The 17,080-nt window shown below is 38.5% G+C and overlaps 1 protein-coding gene across 1 annotated transcript in view; it reads right to left on the reverse strand.

The window, feature by feature from the left end:
- SPEF2 (sperm flagellar 2) overlaps positions 1-17,080 on the reverse strand; it is a 99,729-nt gene that overhangs the window by 63,314 nt on the left and 19,335 nt on the right. The window contains exons 7-12 of the mRNA XM_067464638.1: positions 16,529-16,712; positions 15,997-16,185; positions 9,697-9,884; positions 5,948-6,116; positions 1,775-1,994; positions 949-1,085 (exon numbers count right to left, since the gene is read on the reverse strand). Coding sequence (XP_067320739.1) covers positions 949-1,085; positions 1,775-1,994; positions 5,948-6,116; positions 9,697-9,884; positions 15,997-16,185; positions 16,529-16,712 — 1,087 coding nt within the window. The remainder of the gene's footprint in view (positions 1-948; positions 1,086-1,774; positions 1,995-5,947; positions 6,117-9,696; positions 9,885-15,996; positions 16,186-16,528; positions 16,713-17,080) is intronic.

The raw sequence follows: 17,080 nt of genomic DNA on the forward strand, positions 1-17,080 counted from the left end.
ACAGATAAGCTCGTCTGGAACTGTTAAGGGCTTTATAGGCTAAAGCCAACATTTTGAATTGTGCTTGGTAGCACACTGGAAGCCAGTGGAGCTGGTGCTACAAGAGGGATGTCCTCTCTCTGTACACTGCTCCAGTGAGCAGCCTGGCTGCCACCCATTGAACAACTTGAAGCTTTCAAACAGTCTTAAAAGGCAACCCCATGTAGAGCGTGTAATTCATCATTCTATCTATAACCACTTGCTAAAAATTAACTTAATCCCTTATGAAGTCATTTGATAGTGCTCATCACGTCTTCTAGCAGTGAGTTCTATTCATTAGTTAAATGCTCTGTGCACAGAAGCACTTTCCTTAGTCTGTCCTGATTTTTCTGCCAATCAGTCTCAGCAATTAAATTTTCCTATCGCTATCTTGTTCCATCACCACGAATCTCAAGATGGGGCATTAAAAGCCAATCATGAATAAATTTTAAGACAAATTAGATCACTGAATGCAAGATATATTTTTAAAGAATCAAACAAAATGCTAAAAATTGCAACAGGACAGGCAAGAACCAAGCCATGGACACTTGGGCCCTAAATCTTGAGCAAATATTTAGTCAGCTTCCAAAGAAGCAGATTTCAGGCACTACCCAGAGACATTCGCAGTATCAATCCAGCCATGAAGTTGCCAATTATAAATCCTGATGAAATTAAAAGAATTTGCCCAAGTATATGGCAGTCTATGTGAACACAGTCCATGTGAATAAGGCTCAATATAGTGGTTTTGTAGATGGAGAGGAAAATGCTATTTGGATTTTCTGCTTCTGAGGCCAAGGCATATTGGGTCATCTTAGGTACCAAATGTCAGGGCTGAGAGAAGAAATGGATCACTGAATGTTGCTTGTTATGGCCACCCTTAGAGGACCTGGCTGCAATTTACCACTCTATAATGAATTTTAAAAGACTTACAGCAATTTGATCCATGGAAATGACATCCAGTTTAGAGACTTGAAGCAAACTTGTTTCACTTGCCGTTTCCTTCTCATGATAAGCTTTGATAGCCTCTGCGATTAGCGTATCAATAGATAATACATGGATGTTGCAAACTGATATACATAAAAGGAGATCAAAGAATTGGATTTTAGAACATTATAAAAGAACACTAGTGAGTTTTCTCACATAAGTATTGACTAGGCCATTTCATGAAAAATGATCGTTTTTCTGATGGGTTGTATTCTAGGACAATTAGTCCCAAAATTGGGGGCCTGTATCTGTCAACATGATAGGAATGGATGGGGGATAATGTACATGTTTTATGACACCAGATCTCAAGTTTGGACCCTGGTGCTCCTTGCAATAAGTGAAGTAGAGTTGAGAAGGACTTCTACTCAAACCTTGGAGAGCTTACATATGTTAGACCAGAGATTATACTAAGCAAAAACAGACTCAATCTAAGTCAAAGTGTAAGGTCATAAGACCCAGGACCTTTGAAAATGGATCCCTAGACATTCAGAAGTGATTGTTGGGGTAGAAAAGTATAAAAAGACTACCTGTAGTAACAGCTTCATATGAAATTGTTACTTTAATCAATTCTGTAGTTTAGTTCAATTGTAAACGACACCCAAGTGTAATAAACTTTCCCTAGAATATGTTTATGCAAATCACACTTAGCAGCATATATCTACTATTAATACAATTTATCTTTGCTATTGACAGGATCCTTTTTAAGAGAGATCTTGGACAAATAACTAATAGTGAAAAATGAGTTTCCTGGAAAAGGAAAAAGAAGCCTTACCTTCTTCCAAGAACTTTAAACATGTGGTTTTGCCACTGAAGAGCTTTCCCAAAATACATCCCTTGATTGGAAATGGAGAAGATACAGGTGGAGGTGGCTCAGGCTCTGGAGGATAGAAGAGTCCCATCAATCTATGAACCACATGACCTAGTATTATATTACTGAGCGGAGGCTTATTTGCTCTGATTTCTTCAGGTGGATACCATTCTTCAATCATAATCTGTAATAAGTCAAAACATAATATAATTTTAAATGTTCCATTCAGTACTGTTGCTAAAGATACTAAATTAAGACTGACATTTGGCAGGAAATCTCACCGAACTGGACAGAATTTACATCTGATCAAAAAAGTAAAAAGCTCTGAGTGCAATCTCTTTAAAACTATTTCTATACCACAATCTTCATGACGGTTTACAAATGTTAGCACTAGATAGGAAGCAGGGAAAATTCCAAATCTATAGTTACTCAAGAAATATACATCCACATGTTTTTCCTGCACACCAATAGAATCGTCTTGGTGTGTGGAATTTATATCCATGCTTCCCTAGCATTACTTCCCAGTTAATTAGCACATGTATGGATTGCATACACGCATGGTGGCTTTGAAGTAGTGGCTTATCATATTCGTGCATGTGACAACAACAACAACTAAATGAGGAATATAAAAAGAGCACCAACTAGATGGATCAGAATAAACTAGATTGAACTAAAGGCCTACCTAGTTCAATTTTATGTTCACACAGTGGCCAGTATTTGCCTTGCCAAAGTTTTAACAAATCATGAATACAAACAGCATTCAAATCATTGATAGACACACATCATTTTCTCATTCAGATGTAACAGCAAGTTGCATTTATTTATTTATTTATTTATTTGTTTATTTATCGTATCATAAGCGAGCCAAGGGTACAGTTGTAATGTATTTTAAAACACAACATTTAAAAACTTGGCATTATATTACATGTCCTTTGATCACAAGTTGGCCACTTGTGGTGTTGCTATAAGGAGGTCCTCCATTGTGCATGCGGCAGGGCTCAAACTGCATTGTAATTGGTGGTTTGCTCTTCTCCACACTCGCATGTCATGGACTCCACTTTGTGGCTCCATTTCTGAAGGCTGGCTCTGCATCTCATGGTGCCAGAGCGCGGTCTGTTCAATGGCAAGTTGCAGATATCTTGTTTAAGAAGTAACTAATTGATTTTATATGAATTAAGGATTTACAAATCAAGGCCAGGTGTTCCTCTAATATCCTTTTTCTGCCTGCCTACCCTGTTACATATTAGTTTTAATCTGAAGCCAAGCTCCATAATATCACTTATGTTAACAAACCAGGAAAATAAACCATGATCACACATTATGGAACCATGGATTTTCATGGAAGTCTACAACATTGACAACCCACACCTACTTGTTTCTGCAGTATCATGAGACAATGAGAATGGTTAGGGTTTGGACAGACACTGCGTGATTTGTACTCATGAATCACATTGAATGGATCTCAAAGACTCTAGATATTTTTAAATGAAAGTTTCAAATGGGTATCAGAAAAATAGAACAGCCATATCTATGGTAACCTAGATGATTCACATTCAGTAAAAGGGGAGTGAGAGAAGGGCAGTTTTCTTCGAGAACTAGAGGTGATCAAGGTTTTTGATGATACCCGCAGTTACTAAACAAAACAATGGTTAGTGTATAAGTCAACTTTGTATTTATGAACTAGTACCCATAGGTGGACATAGGAAGCTGCTGTACACTGAAATGAATCAGGGCTCTATACAGCCAAATATTGTCACAACTCTCAAGGGCAGAAATGACACTCCAGTGTTTCATGGAAAGTTCTTTTCAAGCTCTACCTGTAAAGTCAGCACCAAGTCAAGTTATGACAACTCTATGACTTCCAATTCACCTTCTTACCAACAGGCCTGCTCAGATCTTGAGAATTCAGGGTCTTGGCTCTCTTGGATGAGTGTATTCACTTGTAATGGGGTCTTCCTCTTTAACTACTGTCTTTTACCTTGCTTAGCATTGTTGTCTTTTCATGATGGATCCAAAGTACAACAGTCTAATGTTAGTCATCTTAGCTTCTAAGGAGTGTTCAGGACTAAGTTGCTCCAGATCCATTTATTTGTATCTTTGCAGAACTCTCCTTGAGCACCTTAGTTCAAATGAGTTGGTTCTTTCAGTACTTCTGAGTTTATACTGGAAATCCTAATCATTTCTTGGATAATTTGTGGGCAGTAGTTTACTATAGTTGAAGGAAAGTTCAATAACAAGGTCTCAGCCACTCAATCCAGCAGTGACAATAACCGATGGCACATATGAAAGGCATACACTGTAAGCCAATCTTCACCTTTGACTACTGAGCTTTCATTCACAGAAAATCAATTGACTTGACAAATCCGCTTTAAAGTGTGTAATCTTGTATGGCATCAAGATTACAGGTGACAAAAAACACTTTATTTTAGTAAAACACCATTTCTGATAAGTATGAAAGCATTATGTGTTACCTAGAGATGAGCGCAAAAAAGCTGAATTCCATAGAACTAGAATCCTCTTGCTAAGTGTTCTCTTCACCAGGGGCACATAGTCTTGTTGTCCCCATATGCCATAGATAACATGATTCAGTGATTTTATACTGTTTCAAATTCTTGCTGTTTTTATACTATAGCTTTTTGTATTATTAAGTTTCCTTTTTCACTATAACCTTTTAGGTATTTTACCTTTGTTACAAACCACATAGCTTTTTCTGTATTATTGCGTTTCCTTTTGCACTATAATGTTTTAGGTGTTTTACCTTTGTTGCACACTACAAAATCTCATTTTTTTGGGAAAGAGATAGTATACAAATTAAAGAATAAATATAAATCATATGTAAAGTGTCCTTGCATTAGCAGGGTTAGTGCATGGGTCGATGCATACATATAACTGTCTTTACTTGCCCCACCAAACAGTAAATCACAGGATTCATAGGATGTTGGCATGTTATGACTGTATAATGTGAATGCTTTCAAGCTGCCATGTTATCTGCTTTTAGCCAAAATATTCAGTGAAAAATACAGATGTTATGCCTTTTCTGATTCCACTGGGATAGCCTAATGGCAACTAGTTGCTGCTACAGCAGCATGGAGAATAATTAGGGAACACCCACTACATTTTAAAAATGAGTCATGACAGGCCTTTGATTTCAATGGGTCAGGTCTAAGCATGGACAAAACTTGATCGAGCCCAATTGCTCAAATACCAGTATTAATATTAACAGTCTTTGCTCTTCCAATGAAATTTATTATCTATTTCATGTGACATATGAGCAAGTAAACAACTTTCACTTACAGAGGTTAAGTTGAAAAAAACAAAACAAAACTAAGCTGCTGTTCTACTGAAATATCCCCCACACAAACTTCCTAACCAAGATTTACTACTTTGTACAAAATAGAACGTACAAATTTGTTCAGGATGTGGGCACAAAGAAGATTATAAATGCGGTATTCATTTCCCAAACAAAACTTTTAAAAGAATCACAGGCTATTTACAAAGATGGTGCTTTGCAGGTTCAACAAGGTAGCGGTGTGTGTGTGTGTGTGCTCACGGGGGTGGGTGGGTGTCTTTTTTCCCTAAAAAGCAACTAAGTTGGTAATTGGAACTTTTGGAAGGCAATTATTTTGAAGACCTGCACCAGAAAAAGACAAATGTTTAGCATTTCATTATGTATTATGTCAAATCAAAATATTCTGATCTTAAAATTTCAAGAATTTGACTATTAAAATAAACCAGCTGTCTTTTATCAGATACCAACCATATTGTATGAAATAAGACTACTCACTCTCTGACAGATGTAGTGTTTATTATGCATTACATTTTGTGTCCTTACATTTTCTAGCGCTGTGGAATGTACTACAGCTTGACTTCTGTTCAAATTATAGTTATGTTCTTGCTTATCACAACATACATGATCACAAATTCAGCCAAATTACTGAAAACACAGTTTTCCAAACTGCGAATGAAGCCCATTATCACCTAGTCCCTGATAAACAGACTACGAAGTAACCTTGTATGTTTAACCAATGTATGTTAACATGTATGTAAAACCATCATAAAGGATTATATGAAATCTGTGCAACATTCACAAGGCAGTTGTCACGGGCAACAATTTTAGGCTGTATCAGTTGGGAGTACCTTGTATTCATCATAATCTTTTTCATCTAGTATAATCATTTTTTCCAATTCTACTATTTGATCTGGAGTTGGATGAGTTGGCAAAGGATCAAGTTCAGCCTGCTCATAAATTGGTTTCCCTTTTAGAAATAGCTCCTTCCAGTCACGCATTATTTTTATTGGGATTAGGCTATGGAAATAAAAATAAATAAATTTGTAATCATCTCTATTTATATTCAAGAACTATATTTATCAATCAAAACATTCAACAAATAACATGAAAAAAATTACTCTAAGATTCCATATGTTCTTCAGATGTAAGATACACACCTTCCATTCACAGTTCTCTGTGCTGAACATCAACTGGCATCAAGTTTTCCTCTACCCAAGTACGCGACCATTGAGATTGTTACAAATCAAGAGATTTCTTAAACCTCATGCATCTGGACTGATATTTTATTATGGAAGTACAAATATGCATTCTATAAAACTGACACTTGAAAAACTACTTCAATCATTGAAGGAGAAATCAATAGAACGTTAAACTTACAAATAGTAATAGTTATTACAAATATATTACATGCACGGATAATAGGAGTGAAGAATATACAAAAAGAAAAATTGGTTAACAAATTAATAGTGTGTCCACAAATTGTTTTAGTGAGGGGTTGGAAAGATAAAACAAAATGGACATTGACTAATTGGTATAACTATATAGTTAATATGTTAAATGTGGAAATAACAAATTGCAAATGGAATAATATAGATAAAATTGAAAAGGTTACAATAACTAAGAGGATGCGGGAACCAGTTAGGAATTATTTAGAGAATGTGCTAAGATGTGGAGTAGAAAAATTAAGACTGAGACTGATATTTCAAATGTAACTTCTGTAGTTTGATGTATAAATTGCATGTACAAGGAGGGGAGAGTGGGAGTGGGAAAAATCCAATAAAACAACAATAAAAAGACACTTGAATTTGTTATCCTTAAATTTCAGCTGCTTGCCATGTTGCTGTTGCTGTGTGCCTTCCATCAAATTGTTTCTGATTTATGGTGACTGTAAGGTACTTCCTTGTCAAGATCTGTATACAGGAGGTTTGGCTTTGCTTTCCTCTGAGGCTAAAAGAGTGACTTGCCCAAAGCCACGCAATGGGTTTCTGTGGCTAAACAGGGATTCGAATCCTAGTCTCCAGAGTCATAGTCTAATGCTCAAACCAGTACACCACACTAGCTTCCCACTTGTCATGTACTGCACTATTGTTTAGGCATTTGGATACTTTTTTTTTGTCCAATCCAAAGTAATACACTAGGCCGGAAACCAGCCCATACTGTTTTCTAAACAAATCATGATGGTAAGAAGCAGAAATTACACAGTTTACTTGATTTTTCTAGTAGAGACTGAGGGAAAATATTGGAATTATTCATGAATTTAAGATATAGAAAAAGCACACATTAAATCTTTCCAATACTTTGCAATGCTAACTTCAAACTTCATTATGCTATACTTCTCAGTGGTCAAAAACTCAATAAATTTGGGCTTAGCACAGTGGGTTAAACCACTAAGCTGCAGAAAAACCTGCTGATCAAAAGGTTAGCAATTCAAGCCTGGGTTGGGGTGAGCAACTGCCATCAGCCCCAGCTCCCTGCCCACCTAGCAGATTGAAGACAGAAATGTAAGTAGATAAATAGGTATTGCTTTAAGCGGGAGGTCATAAAAGACATCCATAAGGACATGCAGCGTTTTTATTGGGAGGATGTCTAAGAACGACAAACCTCCTCAGCATGGAAGATGGAGCGTCAGCATCTCAGAGTCAAGCACCGCCTCCAGATGCCAGAAACGGGGAAAGACTTTACCTCTGTTTATGTATTGTCAATCCTTGTTAATTGTATGACAGCACTGAATGTTTGCCATATATGTGTTCTGTAATCCTCCCTGAGTCCCCTTGGGGAGATGGAACGGAATATAAATAAAGTATATTATTATTTATTATTATAAGTATATTTTTAATTCTGGTGCATGGAAGTTAAAAGAACACAAAATGAGAGCATGTATTTTTGCTCAGGGAAAATGAGTACTCCTTGAAATTATGAAGTATATTTTGTTTCTTGTCCAGGAAGTCTTTCATTATTACCCACCCTCATCAGAAAAAGCTCTTAAGCTAAGCCCTGATTACATTTCCTTCTAAATAATACAGTAATTGGCATGATGAAGAAAAAAGGAAGATTCTGGCTACGTTCTGACTAAGCCATGAAACTGAATTGGGTGATGTTGGATTAGTCACCCTCTCTTGTCTAGCCTACATCACAGTGATTGTGAAGAAAAACTAGAGAGAAGCAGAATGTATAGCTCATTGGGGTTTACATTTAACTACCTACTAACCATAAACATATGAGGAAAAAGACAAGCTAAATAGCAGGCAAAGATTAGAGAGCAAAAGTCAATGCTAAGGAGGCTTGTCATCAATATTTCTTACAATCTTGTGCTACCCAATGGTTTGCACATTGGTTAGTGGAGGAAAACGAGGATGCCCCCTTGTCAGATAGGAGACATTGGTGGATAGAATCTTCAAAAGGTAGGAGAATCAGGTGACCAAGATGAACCAATTCCTTTTCAGGTCTAACCATTGATCTGACGAATCACTAACAATCGAATTTACAGGGGTATCTCTTGACAGGTTCATTGTTTGCTTCCCAATCTGCCAACTCCATTTTATATTCTGCATTTTTTCCCAGTATTTGGGCTAATTACCACCAAGAACTGAGCTTGTGAGCATCATGGGAAGACATTCCAAGCCTGAGGGAAGAAGGTTTGAATTATGCCATAGGTTTGGATTTTTAAAATTCTTAATGATCATGCCTATGGGCCTCCTAGTATTTTTGATTTCAGATCCTAGAATTTCTGACAATTGGACCAGCTGGCTATGGCTTCGGGGAGTTGAAGCCCCAAAAACATGGAGTGCCACCAGTTGTGCAGGTATACAATAGAGCAAAGGTATAGCAATTATGCGGTCTTGACAGCATATGGGTGCACTCCGGAATAGAAAAGGTAAATAAGGACCCTTCCTTATAAATACAATTGAACCAGCATGGCCTAGTGGCTTAAAATTAGTCCCTGAAGAACAGGGTTTGAATCCCCACTTGGCTATCAAAGGTCACTGGCTGCACCTTGAGCATCTCACACTCCTAGGCAGTGAGGTGAATGCAACACTTATACCTAAGTTATCCATGCACATGGGCCCTAGGAGGGACAGTAGATCCAAGCCTACCAGATCAAAAGCCTGTGCTGTGCTCTAAATGAATCCAAATAATTATATTCTGTCCCAGGCATTTAGTGAGCTCCAATAGTGGTGAGAAGAGAATTCCACTTGGAGACTTGAAAGACTAAGCAAAACAACACCAGCATTGATGTTTCAGTAATAAGTCTATGAACTATGGCACAGCTATTACACCTACAGATGTTTTGTTCCTTTCTTGTTTTACTCCTGAAGATCCTACTGAAGGAAAATCTATTTCTACAGTTTTGGAATCAATGACTAACGAATGAATAAATGGAACCTTCCCCCTCCCCTAATTTTCCAATGTACCCCCAAGGGCTGAACAGCAGCTTCTAACTCATTCCAATTTGGTGCTGTATGGGAGAGGAGCTTTACTAACAGGAGGGGGATTTCCAAACTATCTACGGAAGCAGTTTCACCAGCAGCAACATCACCAAAACGAATTGCCCACAATTTTAAAACATAAAATCCTGGCACAGAAAAGGGCAACTTACTTGTTTGTCAGTGTCCGATACTCTCCTATTTTGGTCACCAAGTCTATGATTTGCTCAACTACCTCCCAACAGATTGCATAATGCTTCTTATAGCGTTCCTCAGCTCTCTGAGCAGCAAGTTTGGCGTGCAGTTGTTTTTCCTTATGAGCCTGTTCCTCAAGTTCAATTTTTTCTTGTTTTGCAAGAGCCTAGATGGAGTTGGGGTAAAAACAGAAATGGCCATCAGATTAGCCAAGTTAAATACATTAATACATAAATCAAATGGAAAACATGTACAGCATCACTATCCCTCTTGCCAAAGCCATGTATGCTGAACAATAAAAATGGTGGGTTGAAAGAATTCAAGGGAGAACATGTGGGCACAGATTAAACCTTCACTGGCCTATGATATTATCTCTTCACACACTACCTCTGCAGGTTATGTTCCTTCTCCCTTATTTCATACCTTCATATCTGGATGGACTACAGTATGAAAAGTGTACTGAAGTATTCAGAGCATGTAACTACCAGCACATGTACTTTCAGATAGGCATAATTTAAAGATGAGTTGTATGATAGTTCTTTTTTTTAAAAAAAACAAAACAGAAAAACACACATTTTTGCTATCAGGTTAACCTCTGTCTAGGTTGCTCTTAGCAACCCTTCTCATTTGGGTTTCTCCCAGGAAGCTCTGTGAGGATATTCTACATCCAAGAATTTTATGCCCTGTTCTCTCCCACTATCATGAATACCTCCCCCAATTTTGTATGGAACTAATGTTTCTGCAAAGGGCCATTTGCAGTACAACTTGTGACTTTGGTTGCATTTATAAATGTCTGCAAATATAAAAAATGCAAGGGCTTTAATGTTACTTTGTAGAGCACCACTCACACTATGTAGGATAATCAGGCAACTTTTCACAAATTGATGAATTTCAACTCCCAGCATTTATCACTATTGGTTATACTGCTAAGGGTATGTGGAACCTAAGGCAAAACACAAGCTATTTGCTTAAAGTTGATGAATGGCTGTTCGAAGTCCTGTTCGAACTTGTAGATCAAAATGGGATTGGGAAGAGGCTGACCCAAACTAAACTCCCAATAATGTCCCCCTCCTCTCCTACTACTTTCACTGCATGTTCCTCACAGATTGCAGCAATGCAGACCATTGGAAAGTTCCCTTTATTAGCCTCAAAATCCTGAATCCTTGTTCCAGGATAGTTGTACTAACCCATACTGTGATCTACAACAGAGTTTCTTAAACTTCTTCACTCGTGACCCCTTTTGGCCCGAGACCCCGGGTATATACATAAGTATATAAAATAGGTATAAAAATCACACATTTACAGATAACAAAGCAGCATTTGCAGGGCTTGCTAAGCAGGCTGATTTCCCTTTTTATGAAGTATAGCTGAAGCATGTTCTGCAGAGTCAAATGTAAACATATTTGTGCAAATGTCTAAAATAGCCGCCAGGCAACATTCAGAAAACTTTTATTGTTTTCAGTTTTTTCAGGACCCCAACGTCTAGCTAAGGAGACCGCATTTGGGGATGGGACCCACAGTTTAAGAAGCAGTGCTCTAGAAAGTCTTTTAATTAATCAATTATAGAAAGCTTCCTCTAGAAGACATTTTATAAAAACAGGCAATAGAGGAGTGGGGGGGGGGGGCACAATACACCACTCTTTCTCTTTAATCTCTCACTGTTCAAAGACTCTTTCTGTAACAGTCCATTAATATACAAAAGAATGAAGAAAGCAAGTGGGCACCTCATTAGGTTTATGTACCCTAAAGCAAATTTCCTAAAACAAGGAGTTTGCTGTTCTGCATATGTGATGGAACTGGAAAGATCTTGTCCCCCTCTCCCCATCAATCATGGCTCCTCACAAAACACAACATAAACATAGGGTAAGTTAGTATGTCTTCAGCTGCCTTGAGGAATTGTCTAAACTCAATGAGCCCTGACATCAGAATGCAAATCCCTTTGGGTAATAACACACCCTAACCAATAGAGGCTACTGTTGCACTAATCTGTAATCTGGAGGCTACACTTAATCCATAGCAGCCAACACTCCTTTATATACAAGCCTTTATGGTAAGATAGTACCCTTTTCTAAAAGAGAAAAAAACCCCAATAAAACAACATAAAATGTTTAAAAAAAATCAGCAGCAGGCAGATGGAGCCCCTGGTGGCACAGTGGGTTAAACCCCTGTGCTGGCAGGACTGAAGACTGGCAGGTCACAGGTTTGAATCTGGGGAGAGGCGGATAGAGGGACTATCAGCTTCATCTCCTCATGCGGGGACATGAGAGAAGCCTCCCACAAGGATGATAAAAACATCAAATCATCTGGGCGTCCCCTGGGCAACGTCCTTGCAGACGGCCAATTCTCTCACACCAGAAGTGACCTGCAGTTTCTCAAGCCGCTCCTGACACGACCAAAAAGAAAAAAAAAGAAAAAAAAAAAGAAAAAGAAAAAGCAGGCAGATAAGCAATACAACTCATAAAACTAAAAAAAGTGAAATCAGCTGCAACGATAAAACATTGCCAGTATCTGAAAGCATTACCATAGTTTTGCCTGATTCTGAAAATATCATAATGTGGCTGCCAGGCAAGTGTTTCTGCAGAGTATATTATGTATATGAACTGCTATATTGAAAAGTCCCTCTCCACTAGCTTCCTTTGGTGGTAGGGATCTAAGGGAGAGCCGCAAAAGGTTAACTTCTTGGGTACAGAAGGAAATGTGGGAAGAACGCTCCTTCATGTAACCTGGCCACTACCCCTTTAGGGTTTTCAGACAGATGTAGATGGTGAACCCCAAGGATGTTTTTGTGGCCCTCAACCTCTCTAGCTGTCACAGCATACACAGTCATAACACGACAAACTGAGATGTGTTTTAGTAAAGCTAAGAATGTAATGTGTGCTCTGTCTGTTTAGTGCAGTAGATTGTTTGGCCTTTAACACTACAACATGGCCTTGGCACAGGTGTAGTTCACCCATCCCTATATCCTTTAGAAGATTAGAGGTTTTTAACTGTGTGCCTATCAGTCTGAGTCAGCACAGATTTTCTGGAATTAGCGGTATTTTTCAACTAGGGTTACCATGAGTGCATAAGTCAACCAACATAATAGCCAATTTAGTTTTTTTCTGGCTCAGTATCAAATTATTATCCCAGTCAACATCATATTGACAAATCAGTATTAGTTCATTTATATACAAATCTAACCACTATCAAGTGTGAGTGGGGAATTTTACTTGTTAATGAGCAGAATGTTTAATGGTAATATTTACGGAATACCGGTAATTTAATTTCAGCTAATTTTAATATTATTTTACAGATATGTAGCTATGTTTATATATGTGAACAAAGGTTTAGAAAAACTTCAGAAGGAAATATAGACCTTTAAAAGCCAACTTGGAAGGGAGCCCTTTTGCCCTGCTGAAGTTGCCCATCCTTGCTTTAGGATGTGCAAGGATGCACACAAAATATGTGGACAGATTAGCCATTTAATTTTTAATACTTCTCTAATTCCTGAAAGACATCTAGCATCATAATGAATATGATAACTCAACTATTTTATTCTGACTGAATTCACTCAGTTCATCCCACACTTTATTAGGCCATTGTTTTTTCATTACTACTAGTGTTGACTCATTTTCTTTTCATTTAACTTCCAGTTGGTTGCGTCTTACTAGCCAGATGCCTGCCAGCCACCATGGCCCTTGAAGGTGTTTTCTCCCTGCCTTAGGTCACAGAATAATAGAGTTGGAAGAGACCAAATGGGCCATCTAGTCCAACCCCCTGCCATGGAGGAAAAGCATATTCAAAGTACCCCTGACAGATGACTATCCAGCTTATGTTTAAAAGCCTCCAAAGAAGGAGCTTCCACCACACGCTGGGGCAGAGAGTTCCACTGCTGAACAGCTCTTACAGTCAGGAATTTCTTCCTAATGTTCAGGTGGAATCTCCTTTCTTGTAATTTGAACTCATTGCTCCGAGTCTTAGTTTCCAGGACAGCAGAAAACAAGCCTGCTCCCCCTTCCTTATGACAACCTTTCACATGGCTATCATGTCTCTTCTGAAGATGTTTCCATGCCATCTGTAATTTTCCCTGGCACACAAATATCAGTGCAATTGTGGCCTCTAGTGGACAGGGGTGCATATGTGATTCCATCAGAAAGCCTGGCCAACAGTAGTATGACTGTTTCACCATTGTTAATGGCAGTCACATAGTTATACTAGGGACATCAGCTATGAGACACTGAGCACTGGCTCCCTTTCATGGCAAATATTATAGTTAAGATGGGAAGGGCCTCAAATAGCTTCTCAGGTTAGATCTTCCCCATTCCCAAAAGGATTAGACCATAAACGCTATGTAACACGCAGCAATATGGGTGGAACATAGTAGAACGAACCTTAAGAAAAAGCATTTCCTTTTCAACAGGGATAATTCTCTTTGTAGTAGGCTTAACAAAAAATTGTTCAGTTTCCACATTAGCAATTGGGGTATTTTTTCAGCTATTGGGACACTGTGCTCATGACAGAGTTCAAGGGCCAAATGGTTATTTGGTGAATAACATTTTCTTTTGCTCAATTAGCTGGCTCATGTCATAAGAAATACAGTCAAACTTTAGCCATTTTTGGAGAGGGATTATAATGCTGTGCTATTGAACTAAAAGTAGTAAGAGTCGTGTCATAAAAATTGTGCCCAAACTCTTCAGGGTCTATGTAAGTTGTGGCACATAATTAACTGTGCTGTGCTACATGAAAAAAAAAACCTACAAATTTTTCTTCTGTTAATTTACTGATATTCCAAAGCTTACGAAAATGTAATAATAATATAAATGTTCATCTCACTATTGGGTAAGACTGAGTTTTACTAATTCCAGAAAATCCATGCTGACTAAATCTGACAGGTATAAAGCAATACATCTCCAAACTTTTAAAGAATAGTGTAAAAGCAAAACAAGTTACAGCTGAAAGCTGAGCGAGTGTGCACAGCAGGATGGGGTCCTACTAGAGACTGAGGAACCTTGGGCTCCAGTTTCCCTCATGCCCAACCATCATGAAAATTGATCCAGGATCATGGGAAAAATAATTCATCAGCATGTGGGAGACCACAGGTTTTCTGTCCCTTCTTTACCAGAGTGTACTATACTCTGCCTTCACAGAATCATAAAATCATTAAGTTGGAAGAGACCTTGTGGGCCATCCAGTCCAATCCCCTGCCAAGAAGCAGGAAAATTGCATTCAAAGCACCCCTGTCAGATGGCCATCCAGCCTCTGTTTAAAAGCCTCCAAAAATTCACACTCCGGGTGAAAGCGTTCCACGGCTGAACAACTCGCACAGTTAGGAAGTTCTTCCTCATATTCAGGTAGAATCTCCTTTCCTGTAGTTCGAAGCCAGTCTCCAAGGCGGCAGAAAACAAGCTTGCTCCCTCCTCCCTATGACTTCCCCTCACATATTTATACATGGCCATCATCATGTTTCCTCTCAGCCTTCTCTTGTGCAGGCTAAACATGCCCAGTTCTTTAAGCCACTCCTCAAGGGCTTGTACTCCAGACCCTTGTTCATTTTAGTCGCCCTCCTCTGGACACAGTCCAGCCTGTCAACATCTCCCTTTAATTGCGGTGCCCAAAATTGGACACAGTATTCCAGGGGTAAGCATGACTTCTCTGGATCTAAACACTATACTCCTATTTATGCAGGCCAAAATCTCATTGGTTTTTTTTTTTTTTTGGCCGCTGCATGACATTGTTGGCTCATGTTTAACTTCAAGTTTCCTAACTCTGACAGCAAGTCAAGAACAATTAAACTTCCCATTACTTTTCTCAAGCTTTCTCTAGAGGAAAACTAAAACATGAAAGATCCTTTTTGGAAACAGTAGCTCTATAAACTAATGAGAATTTGTCCTTTGTTCCACCATCATGATGCCTTCAAAACTTCATGTCCACTGTGTTCTGCTGGTTACATGGTCTGATGAAATTAAGGCCTTTTCACCACATATCCCAGACATTCCTTGAAGACAAGTTCATGTAGAGCAGTGGTTCTCAACCTGGTGTCCCCAGATGTTTTTGGCCTTCAACTCCCAGAAATCCTAACAGCTGGTAAACTGGCTGGGATTTTTGGGAGTTGTAGGCCAAAAAACATCTAGGGACCCCAGGTTGAAAGCCACTGATGTAGAGCCTGGGAAAGTTACTCTTTGCAGACCAAGCACCCTTAATTTATATCAGAATAAATACATCCTATCTCTGATTATAAGACAAATAACAAGGCTTAAAAAGATGAGCAAGATAAAGGGGAGAAAGTGAATAACATTTACCGCTTCTCTGTCAAGAGCTTCTTGGAATTCTTTCAGCCGCCTTTCTTCAAACTGTTTTTCTCTGAAAATTCTGTTCTGCCACATCACTTCTTTCTCATGCCTCACATGCAACAGCTGCACAGCAATTCTTCGCTCCTGCTGTGACTGCCTCATCAGCCGGTTGATGAGCTGTTCCTCTCTATATGCCTCCTAATTTATTTTTTAATGTGAAAATATGGTTTTACAATTTTTTATTTTTCCATATGAGATTTTTTTTCTGGAATCTTAACCAGTGAACACTTTAAAAATTCCATAAACAATTCTATTTTGGTTATTTTAACTAAAAGCATGCTCTATTCCAGATTGTGGGCTTTGGTCCCAACGGTCCACACAAATACTTTTGGGGATGTTTATGTATATTTTAGTAAGCGCTGATAATTTTAGTAATTAAATAATTTTAACTACTGCTGTGTATCTTATTGTGAATTGATAATTCACTACATTGTTATCAGCAGATCATCTGAAAACCCCTAGGCAAATACACACAACTCACTTCTTGTGCTTCATGAGCGATTAGTTGTTCTCTTAACATCTTCCGGCGTCTTTTCTCCCGCTGTTCACGAGCAAAGGTGTCTTCCTCTAGACGTTTCTGAATTTTCCGGATATATTCATCATCAGAATAGGTGCTCAATAGCTCAGTGATTGGTGGGGTTGCAAGAGCAGGGCCCTGTATCATGCTAAGAAATACAATTCCATTTATCTCATATGATATGTTTCAACACAAGGGTGAAAAAAATTGGTCTTTTAATGCCCAATCACATCATTATCATTAGTATTTACTTGTGATGTGATAGTTTTTCCTACCAGCTTCTATTGGCTCACTGGAATCAGCACACTCAGCTATGACTTGTTCTGTAGGAAGCTGCTATGCATTCAAGAGGAATACAGCAATAAATGCCTGGCTGTATAATAAAGTACTACGCATGTACTACCTTCCTGACTTTATAATAGTTGTCTAGAGCAGTGTTTCTCAAATTGTGCCCCTCCAGGTGTTTTGGACTTCAGCTCCAAGAAATCCCAGCCAGTTTACCAGCTGTTAGGAATT

This window comes from Anolis sagrei, chromosome 2 (assembly GCF_037176765.1).
Source record: "Anolis sagrei isolate rAnoSag1 chromosome 2, rAnoSag1.mat, whole genome shotgun sequence".
NCBI lineage: Eukaryota > Metazoa > Chordata > Lepidosauria > Squamata > Dactyloidae > Anolis > Anolis sagrei.